Source organism: Neltuma alba, unplaced genomic scaffold (assembly GCF_004799145.2).
Source record: "Neltuma alba isolate B1F8T4 unplaced genomic scaffold, ASM479914v2 tig00012991_pilon, whole genome shotgun sequence".
Lineage (NCBI taxonomy): Eukaryota > Viridiplantae > Streptophyta > Magnoliopsida > Fabales > Fabaceae > Neltuma > Neltuma alba.
The window spans coordinates 184,515-203,581 of NW_021637344.1; the positions used below are offsets into that span (position 1 = coordinate 184,515).

General features: G+C 37.2%; 4 protein-coding genes across 7 annotated transcripts; 2 read left to right on the forward strand and 2 right to left on the reverse strand.

Annotated features, from left to right (window-relative positions):
• Nucleotides 1–137: 137 nt before the first annotated feature.
• LOC114733298 (ras-related protein Rab11A) lies at nucleotides 138–2,510 on the reverse strand. Its single transcript, XM_028920745.1, has 2 exons — nucleotides 2,100–2,510; nucleotides 138–915 (listed from the first exon to the last, which is right to left on the reverse strand). Exons 1-2 carry the CDS (start codon nucleotides 2,327–2,329, stop codon nucleotides 471–473), a joined length of 675 nt encoding a protein of 224 aa, XP_028776578.1. The 5' UTR covers nucleotides 2,330–2,510; the 3' UTR covers nucleotides 138–470.
• Nucleotides 2,511–5,513: 3,003 nt separating this feature from the next.
• LOC114733311 (EPIDERMAL PATTERNING FACTOR-like protein 1) lies at nucleotides 5,514–6,681 on the forward strand. The gene is made up of 2 exons (XM_028920758.1): nucleotides 5,514–5,908; nucleotides 6,005–6,681. Exons 1-2 carry the CDS (start codon nucleotides 5,780–5,782, stop codon nucleotides 6,251–6,253), a joined length of 378 nt encoding a protein of 125 aa, XP_028776591.1. The 5' UTR covers nucleotides 5,514–5,779; the 3' UTR covers nucleotides 6,254–6,681.
• A 2,281-nt stretch (nucleotides 6,682–8,962) lies between these two features.
• Nucleotides 8,963–11,934, forward strand: LOC114733257 (haloacid dehalogenase-like hydrolase domain-containing protein At4g39970). The gene is made up of 11 exons (XM_028920678.1): nucleotides 8,963–9,400; nucleotides 9,497–9,590; nucleotides 9,929–9,973; nucleotides 10,072–10,122; nucleotides 10,319–10,393; nucleotides 10,479–10,512; nucleotides 10,857–10,912; nucleotides 11,011–11,070; nucleotides 11,328–11,387; nucleotides 11,479–11,525; nucleotides 11,611–11,934. Exons 1-11 carry the CDS (start codon nucleotides 9,021–9,023, stop codon nucleotides 11,657–11,659), a joined length of 951 nt encoding a protein of 316 aa, XP_028776511.1. The 5' UTR covers nucleotides 8,963–9,020; the 3' UTR covers nucleotides 11,660–11,934.
• A 986-nt stretch (nucleotides 11,935–12,920) lies between these two features.
• LOC114733261 (chaperone protein dnaJ A6, chloroplastic-like) lies at nucleotides 12,921–18,750 on the reverse strand. 4 transcript variants are annotated; one of them, XM_028920689.1, is made up of 8 exons: nucleotides 18,653–18,750; nucleotides 17,309–17,496; nucleotides 16,777–16,918; nucleotides 16,562–16,619; nucleotides 15,824–15,866; nucleotides 14,530–14,578; nucleotides 14,354–14,434; nucleotides 12,921–14,273 (listed from the first exon to the last, which is right to left on the reverse strand). In XM_028920689.1, the coding sequence occupies exons 2-8, from the start codon at nucleotides 17,413–17,415 to the stop codon at nucleotides 13,434–13,436; spliced, it is 1,320 nt and encodes a 439-aa protein (XP_028776522.1). In that variant the 5' UTR covers nucleotides 17,416–17,496; nucleotides 18,653–18,750; the 3' UTR covers nucleotides 12,921–13,433. The 4 variants fall into 4 exon arrangements, with proteins under 4 accessions (XP_028776522.1, XP_028776521.1, XP_028776523.1 ...); XM_028920688.1 differs by having other exon boundaries at nucleotides 17,309–17,488; nucleotides 18,653–18,739; XM_028920690.1 differs by lacking the exon at nucleotides 18,653–18,750 and adding an exon at nucleotides 18,419–18,481.
• Nucleotides 18,751–19,067: the final 317 nt, after the last annotated feature.

The window sequence follows — 19,067 nt, forward strand, 5'->3', positions numbered from 1 at the left end:
TAAATAATACAGATCCGAGTCAAGTTATAACCACAATTAATAAATTTGTTGGGATGGGATGATTGCATCGGGCGAGCTCTGGAAGCTTATGCCCGAGAGGCCATTGTTCATGCTCGCGCTGAAAATCATTTGAAGTATTTTTCTGATGAGAAACATAACGCATAAAATAATCTTTTGAAAGATTAATTATTTTACAAAAATTGATCGCAAACATATCAATACAACCTAAATCTTGTCCTCGAAACATACCTCCAAGCTTCAAAAGAATTCCAGCTAATCCGCAGGCGGAAATCGTGGAGGTTATGCTGGGTGATTCGCAATGACTTTCATCTTTAACTCTGTACTCGCAGCTAAAAAGCAACATATACTATTAAGTCATTTAAATTTACAAAAGGAAGAGGCACCGACCCTTCAAAACTTTGTAGTAGGAACACACCCGTGAATCTGAAAGATTGAAACCAAATTCTAATTCAGGATGACTGACAACACGTGTTCGTCTTGGCTGGGACTTCCTGAGCAGGGCCAGGAACAATAATCTTCTTGCCTAACAGGGATGCGGAGTTGTTTCCTTGATTTTCAGCAGCAGTTAGGCTGTGTTTGTTGACAATATTGAAAATTTCTGTCAACACAGTCATGAAGGCTGTTTCAACATTCGTTGCTTCCAGTGCAGAGGTCTCTAAGAAAAATAAGCCTTCTTTTTCGGCAAATTCTTTTGCATCCTCTGCGGGTACTGCACGCTGGTTCTCAAGATCACTTTTGTTTCCGATTAGGATGATAACGATATTCTTGTCAGCGTGGTTACGTAGTTCCTCAAGCCACCGAGGTATATGATCAAAGCTCTGACGTTTAGTGATGTCGTAAACTAGCATTGCCCCAACAGCACCCCTGTAGTATGCACTCGTAACTGCTCGGTATCTGAACAATGAACCATAATCAGGAAAAGCAGCAATTTATAAATCATCTTAATTCAAAATCATACAGGGAAGAAACAAAACTCAGCTGATTAAGCAACTATAGAAAGGGTAAAGCACCCGCACCTTCTGTGTCAGAACTCAAAGGAAAAAATTTAACCAGAACAGATCATATAGCATTCGAAAACTCAAGCCCTGACCCCACTGGACCAAGCAAGGCATGCGGAAGGCTCCTCAGCCAATATTACCAAGATGCAAAATGCTAAGTAAAGACCAGTCAATGAAAGGCTTTCTCTTGTAGCCATTTCCCTTTTATTGTTTGTTTACGTTGATACTTTGGTTTGAAAAGAATCTGAAGGTGCATCAATTTTAAGACTTCTGTCATCCTACGGAAAACAAACTGCTCCAAAGGCTCAATCAGATTGAAAATAGCAAAATCTTGATCGTAATTAAATAAAAAAAATTCAACGTTTCCATAAGCCCTAAGCACTGCGTTTCGCTCACTCTTGTACAGCATGACTAGGATTACTCTAAACAAACTATCAGAACTCAGAAGCATGAGCAGACAATTTTGTGCAACCTCCTCTTAGAAGAACGAAAACTACACACCCAAACTCTGCATTTTAACTTTTCTCTTTTTAATATTCGATAGGGATTAAAAAAAAAATGTTAAAATAGGCAAGTCAACCAGTTGATAACAAATCATTGATCAAATCCTTTATAGGCAATCTATTTGCCAATGGATTGTAAAATAGAATACCACTGCAAAGCCATTAAAATATTCAAGAGATTAGACCCAATAATTGAACTCTTTTTTTGGCCTGAATTTATTTCGCTAATCTTAGATACATACATACATACATACATACATACATACATATATGTATGTCTGTATTTCTATAAAAAAAAGATGAGACTATAGATTATTATCTCCGCCTCTGCTTTGAACTAAATCCGCGCCAGCGATTAAAAACATAAGTGCAGGAAGACGGAAGTTCACGCGCTAGTGAACGATGACTCAAAATACACAAACGCAGGTATTTCCTGAGTGGCCTAGTAAGTATTGGCGAAGACAGGCAGGGAAACTATTTCAAATTTGAACCAAAAGAGCTGGACACTACGAATGACTTATACTAGATAGCATCCATAAGAAAGAACTGGGATAGAGATTTGAGTTCTGAAACGCACCGTTCTTGGCCAGCAGTGTCCCAGATCTGAGCCTTGACAGTCTTGTGTTGAATGACCATAGTCCGAGTCTGGAATTCGACACCGATCGTGGCTTTGGAATCCAAGCTGAACTCATTTCTTGCAAACCGAGCTAGAATCTGAGACTTCCCCACTGCGGAGTCGCCTATCAGCACCACCTTGAACACGAAGTCGATCTTCTGGTTAGCTTCTCCATAGCCTCCACTTGCCATTTCCAAAGCTCTTCTTCACGAACACAGAGATCGGCGACCGCTGACTCAGAGATCAGTGAATCTTTGCTTCCCCGATTCCAGTTTCTCAAAGAAAGTATCTTCCAGGCGCAAGCTCCAGAAATGGAACCAAAAACCGCCTTTGCGGGAAAAGTGAGGCTCTATGGCTATGGCAATTGGCAAACCGCAAATGAACTCCGATTTTTTTTTTTTTTAAATCTCTGATAAAATTAATTAATGATTTTTTGAAGGATCCAAATCAGACTTTGGAAGACAGTGATAACGGGGAACCCCGAATAGATCCATGTCAATCAAATCGGATATTTCCATTAATAAATTAATAAATAAGAGGATATCTTTTGCCAATGATAATTACACACGCTAGCGGTGGCATAAAAATATTGGATGGTCATTCTTTTAAAAACCTCGATTTGATTTACTTATCCTGTTAAAAGAACACATACTAAAGGGGAAACAAAATTTATGTAGTATATAAGATATTTTTTTCTTTTTAAGTTTTGCTTTTGCCGCTATTTAATGCCTCCTATTTTAGATCTTAACTGCCTCTATTTTTTTTTTTATAATTATAAGACTTTGATTTTATTTATAAACTACAAATGAGATTTTATAATTAAGACAGAAGGTAGTAATATCCTCAATCTAAAATAAATATTATTAAAAATTAAAGAACTGTATTATATATTGAATTTGTGGGGACAGAATGAAAATTTAAATCAAACTAAATATATAAATAGTAACGAAACAAAGTATTGTATATTAGGAACTCTCAAACAACTAAATCATGAGAAATTACACAAATAACTCAGAATGTCTTGATCGTTATAGAACTTGTTTAGAATGGTTTATAAATAATTTTTTTAATTATAATTTATAAAATATAAAATAATTATGTAAAAAAAAAAATTTGTCTTAACTTATATAAAATATATTTATAAATATTTTTTAACGTGATTCTAAATAGGCTCGTATTGGAAATCTTAAAAGTTATCAGCAGCTCAGCATATGCCATTTTATATAGCTGTTCTTTAATATAGTGCACACTTGTAGCCCGGCTTCTATCATTTATATGCCAGATCTAACTGGGATATTTATTTTTCTTTTAGTATACAAAATTATTACAAGCCTTCTTTTCTCCCTGTCCCAGCAAATTTTTTCACTTGCAAATGTTTGAAATCGATTTAATTTCAGGTTTTTTTCACAGTCACCCTGCTCTATCATTTTTGTGTCGCAAAGGATTAACAAAAGGAGCCGAATTTGATTTTAGAGCTTGAATTACCTTCTTTTAAACAATTTCATATGAATTAAAGGGTAGAACAATTTTTTTAATTAATCATGATTCTAATATCACTCCACATACATTAGTTAATACGGGAAAGGGGTTTTAATTGCAATAGAAATAAAATCATGAGGGTTTAATTACTGAATCACTTCCCAATGGTATGTTCCAGGTTCGTTCCTATAATGAAAATAAGATTCCAAATAATGAAAATATAGATTCTAAATGGTCATGTTTCCGGAAGAATTCGACATAGTTTTATACGGATACTACCGGGAGATAAAGTAAAAAGTTCCGAACACCCCAAAGTCATTGGAAAACTGGGTTGGCCGAATAATTGATTATTGACACCCTGGTTAAAGAAATATTTGGATATCCTCATAAATATTTTTTAAAAGTATTTTTTTATAAATCGAGATAAATTCTTTCACATATTTATTTCACATACTGTAAAATTATTTTTAAAATCATGATTTGGTTTTTATCTAAACACTTTTTAAATTAACACGTGAAATCTTAAAAAATTACTTATAAATCTTACTATTTGTATAATCTGCAGTCACAATTGTCACATTACCCACGCCCTTCCGCTACTCCGATCCCGCGCCATCCACGAAGACGACAGGGTCTTCTCAGCAGCCATTAATAAGGTTACGAAATCCATACAAATCGAAGTTGTAATTGAGACGAGTCAAGACTTAAGACACAGTATTCGTTTATTATTATGCCAGGGCAAGAATGGTACACAGAAAGGTAGCGTGACTATCCTTGTCTTTTGCGCCACCTTTTACTCTGAGAATGGTAAATAATTGAATCCCTGATTGGAAAACTCAGAAAAAGCGACGAAAGCGAAGATTGCTTTACTTGCTTTGATGATCTTCGACAACTCCTCTCTTCTGTAAGAACTATGGAAAAAGGCTGTAGTCCACAAAAAATGGAAATATTTTTTTGCAGATAGATCTTTTTTCCTTCTCAGTAGAAAAAGGGTACGTACGACGCTCCCTCACTATCACAATCCCCTCTCTCTCACTGTGCAATACTGCGATGTGAATGATCTATTAGCTGCTTTGACTAATTGCAAGCTGTGAAATCATAACAAGGAATCAAGAAACCTTGAAATGGAAACTGTACCACTAAGAAAGTTCCAAATACCCTCAAGCTTATGTTGTGTAAGATGTTCATGGAAGCGTGCTAATCCAATTTTAGCAATTTATCTTTATAGACAGCAGGCCTCAAACCGTTCTTTGTCCATGCACAATCGCTTGTCATTTCTTAAATTCTAAGTGCCTCTTACTTGCTAATAAAAAGAAATGTCTGTAACGTTTCCTTTTCTTTCTTTTTTTCCCTTTCTGATACTTCCTCTGGCTCTGTGGGAATATGAAGCCAAGAGGATTACGACATTAACAAAATTTTAAAGATCCCACGTTGCTTTTATCAAACAACCCAAAAAGCTTTTAGGGACATGAAGCTCGTTCTTTTTTCTTGCATCGGATTGAGAATTTCCAGTCAGCAGAACCTATTTTGCCGCCATAATATAAATTGTTAATCAAGTCAGGTGGAAGCTGAAGCTGCCCTCAACTTCTCATTATTAATAACCAAGTCAATGGCAGTCAAAGCCATGAGTCCACGATATGGAAAAAGGAGACGAAAATTAGCTAGCATAATAAATGCCGAATTTAACTACTGCCTGACTTGGCTTTTTACCTCTCTGAGAGATGCACAAATCCTTTCGCTGTCCGTCTAGCCACTAATAATCAGCCTCAAAACTCCTAATAGAATACTGGTCAAGCGGTCCTTGATACTGATGGGATACTATCTATTTGTTTACCTTTCTTGAATCGTTCCTTTCACTTTTCTGCTGCAGTCTGCGCCCTCTTCTCTCTCTCTCTCTCTCTCTCTGTCTCAGACTCCACTATCTCTCTCTAAACTTGCAGGCTGCCACCGCATCCCAACAATTTATGTACCTATCTTCCCTCCAGACGCCATTAACACACAAACTCCACCTCTCCAGAACCCGATCTCTCTCTCTCGCGGCGGAGGAAGTTTCAGAAAACTGCCATTCGCATCTCACTTGACTTGCGTTTATTTTTTACCAGTTACTCTTGTTTTGGTTTAGATGGGGAATGAATGACTACCATGTGACATGATAGGCTCTCATGGTCATGGCTTCGCTTAATTTATATCAGCACTTCACCACAATCACCACCTTGCTTATTATAGTCCTGCATCACCTGTTCTGTCCAATTTTTTGTTTTAATCAGCCTCAGCCTTCGACTTCTCGTCGGGTAGGCTTTGTAAAGCCCAGGGTTGTGTCTCCAATATAATTGTCCGCTTCATGATTGTGCTTCTGGTTTGATATGGATTCAATTGGATATGTGCAGGATCTTCTTCTTGAGGAGAAAACCAGGCTAGGTTCGATGCCTCCTAGCTGCCACAACAAGTGCAACGCGTGCCATCCATGCATGGCGGTTCAAGTTCCAACCTTGCCCAGCCACGAGAAGCTCAAGCCGGGTCTAACCCGAAAGACTCCTCTGAGTTTCTCCGGTCCATCATACCCGGGTAACCGGTACTCTAATTACAAGCCACTGGGTTGGAAATGCCATTGTGGTGGCCATTTTTTCAACCCCTAGAAATTGTAGCTAAGGAACCATCTGTCCAGATTGAGATTTTTAATTATTATCGTCTCGATTTGTCCCATGGAAAATTGGAAATTGCCTCTGTTCATTTAATCTCGCTGGTTAGCTTATTAATCTCGCGTTTGATTCGAGGATCCATGGGATTGGTTTAGGGCTTGCAGATATGCGTCACTATCTGGTGTCAGAATTATTTGTATACGTTGAAGTTCGATACACCTGTACAGAGTTTGTTACAGACTTGCATTTTTCGGATTTCTGACTCTACGGTGGCGTCTAAATTCCGAGCAAGCTTCGCATTTGCCTCCCTCTTGTGTGGCAGGGGTTAGGAGGGGATTTTTCACGATCTCTATGTATCCTCGAGAGATTGTGACTTGTGGATTGCCATACTTTTTCGAGTGAAATGACGCATCTCTATATATTTATTTTCTTCTTGTTTTTGCTATCTGCTGTCAAATCTCAATCTGATGGCGGTTCTCTTATCTTCTTGGAATCCACACGACCTGATCCCATACTTACATGCTCCTCCTGGATGAGTGATTTGGTTCTCTCTCCTGCTCTGAAATGTTTGGTTTGCGGCGGTTGTAAGTTTGCCTTGGGATCTAACGAGGTGACGTAAAACCGAGTTAGAGGCCATTCTGTTCCTTTGTTGGGAAGAGACCGGAAAGACTTGGAAGTCTTGAACCATATGAAACCGCAATAGTAAAAATTTATTGAGTGAGATTTTACTGATAATTGTTTTAGCAGTATTTTTCTGTTATGTACCGTTATGGGCATCGTTCTGCTTCTGTCTGGAAAGTGTGTGTGTAATAAAGGAACCTGGAGTTGCTAATAAATGGCGAGTTTGGAAAAGGAATTAGATTTTTGTAAGTAAAACAGAATGAAGACGACGGAATAATATCGATGTCTTGATTAAATCACCCAGAATTTGTATCAACATTTTCTCTGTGCTTGATGCGTAAAACAAATAATACTCGTGGCTAATAAAGGTGAATTGTAAGATCTCGGAATATAATTGAGGCTTATTCGGGAACTCATTATGCGAAAGAGAATCCAAAATGGATTTACCGACACCGGAGCAATAGTGCTGGATTTTTCAGCTGTAAGTACTCTTTTGTTTTGTTGAGTGGACAGGCAGAACTACTTTTTGAGATACACAATCGCTCTGAGATGGTATATGAGGTGCTGAGCTAACGTTCAAAGGCAGAAGGTTTGTAACAATGAAAGGCAAACGTTAGTTGACGGAGTAAATAAAAGCCAATCCCAAAAGCTTACGAGATTTTTTTTAACAATTTGCAAGTTATCTTGATTTATATCGATTTTCTTATACATATAATTTGACACACACTCACAAAAATTATAACTTAGATTTTACTCAATTAACGTAATTATATGAAACAGATTAGGATTTAGTCTTCAAAGCAAGTTGAATTATGCTAGTTGAGCCCAATCATACAACATGCTTTTGTATTACATCCTGAACTTTGCGTTATACGTACCAAAAAAGGGGAGAAAAAGAAAAAATTAATCTTTTAATTCTTCAATTTTTAACTCATTTGTAATTCAATCCCTAAACTATGATAATTTTTGAATTTTTGACTTGCATATAACTCAATTCCTTACCTTTTCAATTTCCGATCCATTCTCTCCACAACTCTGTCCTATATAGCAACACACTCTTCCAACTTAGCTCCACCTAGTTTTTTTTAATAACAAAATTTAAACAAAAAAAAAAAAAAGCAAAGGGGCAGAGAGGACGGAAGAGGGGAAAAGGAAAGTTGCAAACAGATTTACATCATCAGACCCAAACTTGCCGCCGTCTGTCCTTGTGGTTTCTGAAAAACAATACAGCCACGTTCCTGTAGATGGACCTAAAGATTCACTACTTCACATAGTGATGAAGGCGGACTCACCCAAGCTGTGGAAGAAGAAGGTAGGCTCATCCAATTCAAGGTGTGCCTCATATTTTCAACAGTGGCTTTTCAAATTGTTTAGCTGAATATGCAACCATTGCTTCTATTCTGCCATTGGTTTCGGTGATACATAATTCTTCTTTCCCTTGGCACCTTCTTTCAATTATTTTAAGTTATAATAGAACTCGGACCTTCCCATTAATTCATCCATTGAATTACCAAGCACTGATGTCAGTAAAAATATTTACATCACGAACTTTGTGTACTATGCACCAAAAGGGGGGGGGGGGACTTTGCCTACTAAATGACAGTCTCCATACAGGTTGAATGCAATACACGATACCCTTTTTTGTGGCCAGCGAATGCACGATGTCCTATAGCTATAATCGTAATATAGTATAATTATTATAGTAATATTCTTCTATTGGCATTATTATTATCATACTAGCCATTTTACGAAATATAATGTTTGGTTGAATAATCTGAAGATATCAATAAAGATAAATAAATTACTTTAAAATATCGTATTTATTATTTTTTAAACTAATTTGCTTAACTTATAAACTAATATATAATAAATATATACATATATATATATATATCATATATTATAATTAAGTAATTTTTTAATTTTCTCCTATTAGTAAACTTAGTTTTTAGTTTTACATTAATAAGGGATATAATTTTTTAATTAAAAAACTGATTCTACGACTAACGAGTAACGATCATAAATTCATAGCCCCTGGGAAATCCACTGGCTGGAAGACATTTTTAGAGGGGCTGAAGCGGATGCCACAGCCACAGAAATAGAGGAGCTTCAACAATCTTGATCATCTCAACTCTCAACTCTTATGGCGTCTACTCTGACCTCTCCTCCTCGTAGTCTCCCAACCAAGTCCTCTTATCTTCGTCCCCTTAGCTCTCTCTCCCTCACCACCACCATCATTACCAAACATCGGTTTCTGAATCCCCGAATTAAGCTATTCTCCTCCAAACATCGTGTCCTCACAGTGTCTGCTTCAGCTTCCTCATCTTCTCTTCAAGCTCTCATTTTCGACTGCGATGGTGTCATCCTTGAGTCCGAGCACTTGCATCGCCAGGCATACAACGATGCATTTACTCACTTCAATGTTCTCTGTCCCTCTTCTTCTTCTCAACCTCTCAATTGGGACATCGAATTCTACGATGAGCTCCAGAATCGCATTGGCGGAGGCAAACCCAAAATGCGATGGTTTGTTTATCTCTCACTTCAAATACATATTTTATGTCTCTATGTTTGATGTTGCTTATCTGTTCTTTTGTTTCGTCGGTATTCATGGATTATAAGGTACTTCAAAGAGCATGGGTGGCCTTCTTCTACGATATTTGAGACCCCTCCGAGTAATGATGACGATCGAGCTAAGCTGATAGACATTATTCAGGTGCTTTTCTCTGCTTGATGATGTGTGCTTACTTTTACTTTGGCGATTTGCAATGCTTCTACGTGTCTTGCTTTGTCTGCTATGAGAAACGGTGTATATGTTGTCTTACATATTACCGTATATATTTTCTGTGTTTAGCAGTTGGAACTTAGGATGAAGGTAACTCATAATAACTTACCAGAAGTACTTTGTATCCATGTAGAGCATGAATAACATATTACTTTAGAGAGGCCATGAAAGAACGTATTACTTCTGAATTTTTATTTATGACCATTGGAGTGGTTGTCATCTCACCTACAATCTGCCGTTGTTATATCTTCCATTTCTTCTTGGTCTAGGATTGGAAAACTGAGAGGTACAAAGAAATAATCAAGTCCGGAGCTGTAAGTATACTTCTTTTGTTTTCCTATTCTAACTCATATTCTGTCTGCTTCAAGCGAGAAGGTGCTGTTTACGTTGTAAATAAGCTACTGTTGAATAGGTAAAACCCAGACCTGGAGTTCTGAGATTGATGGATGAGGTCAAGGATGCTGTAAGATCATGTTTTAAACAGTGTATCGATCTCTTCTTATTGATGTCCCGCCTGACGTGTATCTGCTTCTAACTTCTGGCAGAATCTGCTCTCTCTTAGACATCTTTTTGATCACTTTATTCCCTCTTATCATTCTTATAGTTAAGCACGTCTGCTTATTGGCCAGTATTTTTTTTCCCCTCTATTGCTATTGTAGGGGAAAAAGCTAGCTGTTTGCTCGGCAGCGACTAAAAGTTCAGTTGTTCTCTGTCTTGAGAATCTTATAGGAATTGTAAGCCCATTTTCTCGTATACTTCTCCACAATGAAAATATACTTTCCAACATATGTTCAACCTACTTAATTTTTGGTATCTTAGGAGCGGTTTGAGAGCCTTGATTGCTTCCTAGCAGGTATTAAGCCCACTTTTATATCCCTTTATATTGTTCATATAACATGGAGGCGTTTATTGTGTATATATAAAGTAGTGGATCAATGCTTAACTAACGATGCCCGAGGCATCAGACTCTAAATCAATTTGCCGTCTCTTCAACATGCCAAAAAAGTTAACTCTCTCCTGAGATAGCTTAGTTCTCCATTTCTATGCGAACCCAATTCTTGCCAATCTTTCCCAGAGGATATTTTCGGCATGATGCGTTTGATGAATTCTGCTCTGCTTGTCTGGTTTGGCTGTTTTTTAATTAACTGTGGCATTTGAGATCAACTATTTTTTTTATTAATCATTTTTAATTTTCAGGTGATGATGTGAAGGCAAAGAAGCCTGATCCATCAATATATCTCACAGCTTCCAAGGTTTAGATTAATATATATTGTAACTTAGATACATGAAAATCTAAGCCTTATTGCGTGTGCTGACATAAGGGGCATGATTCACATGTTGTGTCTTGTAGAAGCTGGGTGTGTCAGAAAAGGACTGCTTGGTGATAGAAGATAGTGTAATTGGCTTACAGGTTAGGTTCTCAACACTAATCAATGTTGTGTTGTGTGTGTAATTTGAACTTTGAACAAAAGATGCGCTTAATGCCTTTGGCTTCTTCAATGTGACAATATTAACATGGCTTCAAACTACAGATCTAAAATTTATTTTTTATTTTGCTTTAAGTGCATTGAATGAAGTTAACTAGTATAAATCACAATGCTTGAACTCTATCTTTCTAAAAGGGGAGCAAATTTCTTGAACTCTCACCAACTAAATTAATATCCACAGGCAGCAACTAAAGCTGGGATGTCATGCGTGGTTTCCTACACGCCTTCAACAGCTAACCAGGTGAGGCATTTGCCATCTGTTCAAAAATTAAACTAGAAAATACCAACCAACGGCTACATTTTGATGCATCGTCTTTTTGAATCTAATGTAGGATTTTAGTGATGCAATAGCAGTCTACCCCGACTTGAGTAACATAAGGTATAGTGCATTGTTGACAACCTGGGTATTGTCCCATTATTCTCGCTTAATTTTGTTACTATAATTTGTGTGCTCCATCATGCAGATTGACTGATTTGGAGCTGCTCCTACAAAATTTAGTTGCTTCCAAATAAGAGATTTGCCTTGTGTATGGTTTAAGCTGCCCCAGAATCGTCTCCATCAGAAGGTAGAATCGAATATTGGATAACCACTAGCTCAAGCTATTGTCTCTATACAATTTGTTTTTCTTTTCTTTTTTTTCCCCCAATCATGCGTCTGTTAACAGTAAATGTAATCATTTAACATATGATCTGAGAAAAATTCAATTTAATGTATCAAATTCTCAGGATCTTCTCTTGTCCGTTTCATTTCATTAAATGGAAAGCTAGACAATGATTTTTTTCTGCCAGCTCTTAAAGTTCCCATTCCCTTGATAGAGTGTGGCTTTTTAACTCTCGATCCTCACGCATAGAGGTATGGCATAAAGGGATCTTAGGACTGATTGAATTGGTATTAGAAGAGCAATCGAATGATTGTAGTTCTTTATCAATGAAACTGGCGTATGTGTCTCTCGAGGTCTGTGAACTGCGATTTACCTTTTGCGGCAACTTTTGCTCGTATTTCAGTAGACGGGTATAGTTTATAGTTAAAATAAAAATAATACAGTAAATTATATTTTCCCTCAAGTTTTTGGCCTAAAAATTATATTGGTTGACTTGAATTGTTTTATATAATTTTAGCATTTTAAATTTTAAATTGTTATTTTTAATAATATTTATTTAATTAAGCAAATAATCTAATTGGTTAAACAAAATTAAGAAGGAAAAAAGATCCAGCTTCCAACAATGGAAATGCCAAATTATTTATCAATTAATGCCGCAGGAGTTATTATCCTGATTAATAACTCGTATTTGTCAATGAATAATTATAAAAAGTAATTTTGCCCCAAAAGAATATTGTCTATTCTACCTTTAGCAGTAGTTTTCAGGAGATTTTTTTTTCATGATTTCCACCAAAAAGCTACCTCGTACCATCTCGAGCCGCGTATAGAATGAATCTTACCCATCCCTAACTTTCCATCTCCAAAAGCAAACCAAGTTCTCAATGGAAGTCTGATTTATTGATCCAGTTGATAGTCACTGTTATGAGTTTATTTAAAATTGTCATCATAATCACTGTTGTGAAGCCTTGCTTTAAATGGTCATCATAAATTCATAATCCACATCATTTAATTATGTTAAGATGATGCCACAAATGGTTGACATGCTTCCACAGTTAGCTATCGGAAAAAGGCATGACCTTCATACATAGTCCCAGTTTGGATATGCTTATTTAAATACTTAAAAATACATTTCATATAAATCGAAACAATTTTTTTCATGCATTTGCCTTGTATTTCCTAAATCACTGGTAAAAAAATTACTTATAAACCATTCACTTACATTGGGATTTGGGATCATTTAGTTTCTTTGTGATTCTAACATTGGGTTACATTTTTTGAACAGCCTACTAGCAGAGCACTGACATTGGCCAACAAGTAGTTAGGACGTCCAACATATGCTGTCATGGGAAAATAATCCCTTCTTCTTCTTGACAAATGTATGTATATGATTCCTGTGCCCAAGCATCACGTTTATGTAAATAAGATTACATTGCACCCCGAAGATATCCAAAAAAAACAAAGGGGACGATTAATCTCTTGTGCTCGTCAACCCCACCTTTGTTCCCGAGGGCTAATCAATAACCTATAACTACCACCATATTCAAACCTCTCCAACTGGTCAAATATCATGAACTGCCCAGTTCTCCTCAGTAAGTTACATGGTCAATAAAGATGCATTCATGACAGGAGATTGAAATTTTTGGGTTAGAAGTACACTCGTCGGAAAAAGCGGATCCCATAAAATATTATCTCTTGCTAGTCGCAGTCTTGCCTTTGCTTAGATCAGCAAGTTCTTCAATAAGCTTTCTCTCATCGCTGCTCAGCTTTTTGGGGATTTCAACTTGCACCCGAACGAACTGATCACCCCTCATACTGCTCTTGTTCAGCAGGGGAACACCTTTTTTAGCCATAACAAGTGTGGTGTTCGGTTGGGTCCCAGCGGGGATTTTTAAATCCACCATGCCATCAACAGTAGGAACCTTGATTGTAGTTCCCAAGATTGCGTCTATGTATGACACCTTGCAAGTGTATAAAATGTTGGTGTCATCACGTTTAAGGACTGGATCTGGCATAACTTCAATAACAACAAAGAGATCACCAGGAGAACCACCTCGCCTTCCAGCATTTCCTTCATTTCGGACCCTTAAACGACTAGCAGAGTCTACACCAGCTGGGACTTTCAGACTTATTCGTTTTGTCCTCCGCACTCGACCATCCCCAGAACACGTATTGCATGGTGTTGAAATTTCTCCAGTCCCATTGCATGAAGAGCATGTCATTGACTGCTGGAAAATGCCCAATGGTGTCCTTGTTGATGAGACAACCCTACCTTGACCCCCACAAGTGGTACATCTGGTCGGCTTGGTTCCCGGTTTAGCCCCTGAACCATTGCAAGTTCCACAGCTCTCTAGCCGGCTGATCTCTATCTCCTTTTCTACTCCAAAAACTGCTTCCTTAAAGTTCAAGACAAGACTATAATACTCATCTTCACCATCAAGAGCTCCATTCCAGGAACCTCTGGTGTTCATGCCACGATTCATACCCTCAAACAGAGTCTCAAACAGATCAAAAGGATTGCTGAAATCCTGTAATAACACACATAATCCAAGGTTAAGAAGCAGAATTAGTCAACACATTTTTTTTTCATTATAACAAGGTAACTTACCCCCATGCCTATTCCAGAACCTTTAAGCCCAGCCTCTCCATATCTGTCATATATGGATCGTTTCTCATCATCTGATAAAACCTGCAAAAGAATTTGAATTTCAGACGACCTGTAAGTATTAGAGTTAGAAATTCATAAAAGACAATCGGGCTTTCGATCAACAAATGAACTTTTACCTCATATGCATTGCTAATTTCCTTAAACTTCTGTTCTGCGCCTGGTTCTCTGCAGCATCAATGAGAAAAATTCAGACGAAAGTTGAAGTGCCAGAAAATTTCCTTCATCAGATGTTCGTCTGACCTCAGAATATTATACAACTAGTAAAACGGACACACGTATCAGGCCCAATTCAAGTCGCAGTAGCGGTGACTTAAACCTCCTTCCTCAAGACATTTTAGCCAGCTTATTGCTATGACCTTCCCTTGGATGCTATTATGCCAGAGTCATATCCAACCAAAGAAAGCCAACAACTAAGGAAGCTATGCGGTCACTTGCAGGCCAAAAACCTATTAGAGCTGTAGTTACCTTTGATCCACTTCTCAAGAATTAGAGTTTTCATGTCAAGTGTCCAAGGAAGTTATCCATTAAGAGTTACGTCAAATCCACTGACAGTCCGTAAACATGTGTTACATCATTAAAATAATTACAATACAGAACATGCAGTAAAAACTTTTTAGTCTCTTACGTAAGCTGTACCATATGGTTCCCTGATAGTGCAAAATTCTGTAGATAGGGAGTGGATCAAAAGTAACCACTTCATACAACTTAATCCCCACCAGCCCAGCTACTCATCATAAGGACAAACCCTAAATGATTGAGATTGATACCCTACATTATTAAGTTGTCGTGGATATTTACACTACATAAACAGGTTAACAGCACCAATCTACAGAACCATGATGATTTTAGGTCATACAGACTTCAGCAGCGTTCATATAGAACTTGTCCTAATATTAAAAAGATTCATCATAAAATTACCAGGAAAAACTTTGAGATCGTGGTTGGCCAGAGATACAATCCTATTTATGATAATGCTAATGTTCAATTTTCTCCATCACAAATCCAACACAGCCCAGCTTAATAAACATAAAGGACAAATTCTAAAGGATTGAGATTGATACCCTACATTATTAAGTTGTCGTGGATACTTACTCTACATAAACAGGTTAACAGCACCAATCTACAGAACCATGATGATTTTAGGTCATACAGACTTCAGCAGCGTTCATATAGAACTTTTCCTAATATTAAAAAAATTCATCATAAAATTACCAGGAAAAACTTTGAGATCGTGATTGGCCAGAGATACAATCCTATTTATGATTCTGCTAATGTTCAATTTTCTCCATCACAAATCCAATCCAGCCCATATTTTAACTTAAAATTATCAATATAGATATCTGTTACTGGGGGGAACAAGGCAAAGGAGAGGAATCGAAAAGACATGAAAAACAAAGAATCATAACTCACTTGTTCACATCTGGGTGATAACTCCTGGCAAGCTTCCGATAAGCTGAAATGTAAAAGTTGAGAGACGTGTTATTCCAATGAAAAATGGCGGCACAGCACCACCATGTAAAGAATATGCTCAATCAAGCAATCAATGAGTAAACTCAAGCTAAAAATTACAAGTGATTTTTTTTTTTTTTTAATCATAGGCATCTATAGAAGATTTGGATTCACTGTCGCTGTTCCTCGTCTCCTTTACAATAAATACAAACTGTTTAAATGAAACTTTAATCTCGTTTCTAGTCCATATTTATTCTATATACAAGCATCATCCTATAATACAAAAAAGGCAGGGGAAGATGTCAACATCACACCAATTTAAATTTAATCCTTGAATTGAAAAGGCCCTTATGGTTATTTAATTTGGGGATAAGCCCCACCCATTTTATTGATATCTTAGGGTTTGATAGGCCCCTTGACAGTCTTAAGTTAGAAGCTTCCTTTAAGGCAATATATTTCTAATTCTTAAGGGTACAGGCAGCAGCAAGAGTAATACCAAATGGGCAATCAGCCATTAATCAACAAAAGAGCCTACTTTGGAAATTGGTCTTGCCTTAGAGACAACTAAAGCACTAAAATCGTTATGATTCCAGCTGACAATTATAAGCAAATAAACACAATACATCCAAATATCCTTATTTGATCATGATGAATATCTGATCATAAAGACAGAAAAATAAAGAGTCCAAAGTAAAATACCACTCTTAATTTCAGATTTACTAGCATTTCTTGACACCCCAAGGACAGAATAGTAATCCTGCACATTGAGACATAATAGTTATTAACATTCGGTCTAACCTGCAAGAACGCTTGAGATATACAAATTAGAAATGAGAAAGATGCCTCCACACAATACAAGCACATGGAAAGCTATTAAATTGCGCATTGTTGTATACATGAGTAGTCATACTTACTACATCTGCTCTAACTATAAACCTTGATCCCTTGCGACGAAAAAAACTTTGAGAAGAACCCAGGTCATATAGCGCATGCAAGGAATCACGACCAAAAAAGCTTGAACTTGGGGCAGCCATAAAGCTTACCCTACTTGTAACACTGCAACCAAGATGATCCAAGAAATTACACTCTGCATTGCAATGGATTATGCTGAAAATATTAATTAAGTAAAGCATTATAAAACAATAGCTTGTGAAAAATAAGATTGACAACAGTCCCTTGATCCCGTGTACTTATCCCAAAAATAAAGAACTATTGCTAACAACTCTGTAAATTTAAAAAAATAAAAGATAAACCCAGCTATTAGTGATGTCACTATTGATAATATGATAGAGATGGCCCTGTAGAAAGTAACTTAGTATTTTGTCCAACTTGATTGTGAATAGAAACTAAGTAACTCATACCTCTTATAAATGTAATAGTCAGAGAAAATTCATATATAAGTGGTTTTACTTCCTCAGAGAAGTGTTTAGCCATGAGACAACTTACCTGAAGCCAGATGATGTGATCCCACCTGTCATACAGGATCTCATAAATAACTGAGGACGGATTCCCCATTGCGCAACAGATGTGCTTCCAAAAGGTGAGATGGCCATTCAATTTGTAAAATTTTCCTTCCGCAAGATAATATGGTGATCAATATGTATATTGATGATGAACTTATGCCAACTGTAACACTTGTAATGTGCAGCATAGGGTCAGATCTAAACCAAAAAATCTGATGTGGTTTGCATCTAGGAAGGAAATGAAACAGTAGGCTGGAAAAGAAAGATTTTGTTTTCCATATTGATGAAATATCTCTCTACATTAAAACACAATACTTCACAGATATTGCATGCAACTGAGAAACATGCCATCAAAAATCTATTATTCAAATAGAGTACACAGATATTGTACAAAATTAGAATTGGACCCCAATTGAGTTATCCTTCCCTTGTATTTGTTGTTACTGAATAATGACAAAGTTATTCCTAAATAATCTTCTCATGCATTTATAGTGAAAGATTTAGGAATTCTCGAATTGCAATAGACACAAGAAAATAATCAAGTTAAAGTTAAAACTATATTCAGCATTAAACCAAGAAATGGTTTTTTTTTTGGGGGGGGGGATTGTGTGGGAATCTGACAACTTGGCCAGGAATATAAACGAAGGAACAACAGCCTCCTCTAGCTCCGAGGTTGCCACCTGGAAGCCAAAAGCGTGCGTCCTCACTACATCGCAATGACCAAAAGAAGATGCCACAGTGGATAATGGGAAGAAATATATTACGCAATACAGCTTAAGAGGTTTCTACAAAATTAAAGAGGGAAAAAAATTGGAAAAAAAAAATCGAGAAACCTGCTTGACCACTTAACAAATAAGAGCATTGTGTAGACTAAAGACAGAGTTGAGTAGGGGCATCTAAATAACCCCACATCTTCTACGGGGAAGAGGGTGGGTGTCAGAAAAAACATCGAGTAGAGATACAGGGGCGTTCGAGATAAATGATGGGCGGGAGCGAAGTGAGAACAAGCAAAGCTCCCAAAGCAAACACTACTAGACACTCTAAAATTATTAACTCAACCTTCGATGACTAATTAGCTAGTCAAATTTTATACCTTGAGCGAAATATAGGAGGAACAAGCATTGAAACGTAACTTCCATTTCTTCTAACATTAGACGTGGGATAGGAAGCAGTTGCTGGCGCGAATTAACGCGAACAAGAACATAGCTACCACCGACAATAGTTTTAGAATCTAGGAAGCCGACAGAATGAAAGATTCCACAGCCTCTATCGTACAAAGATGTGAAGCATTGGTGGACGTAAAAGTATTGAGAAATGAAAGACAAACCTGTTGATGCCTGACTTTCCCTTCGCTCTCTCTGGCAGTGGAGAGAGGAAGAAAACGAACAGGAGTGAAGAACGAGAGAGAGGGACAGTGTTCAGGGACTGAGTGCGCCGGAAATGTCCGAGGATGAGGCTACAGTGTTGGAGCACGAAGATGATGATATAACTTGGCGGTCGAGTTTTCCTCTCCGAAGTCCGAACCCGGCCGTTTTTGTTCAACTGAGTTTTGATTCGCTGCTTCTAGAACCCTAAATGGTTGCTTGCCTTTGGTTGATTTTCCGCCGTTAGATTTTTTTTTATGGTTCTCCTTTGACAATCTAATAACTCGAAAATTTTATTGCGCGATGAGCCCCACTTACATTTTATCTTCTTCCGATTGCTCGAGTCAGATGCTTTTTTCGGGAGCGTATGCAAATTTT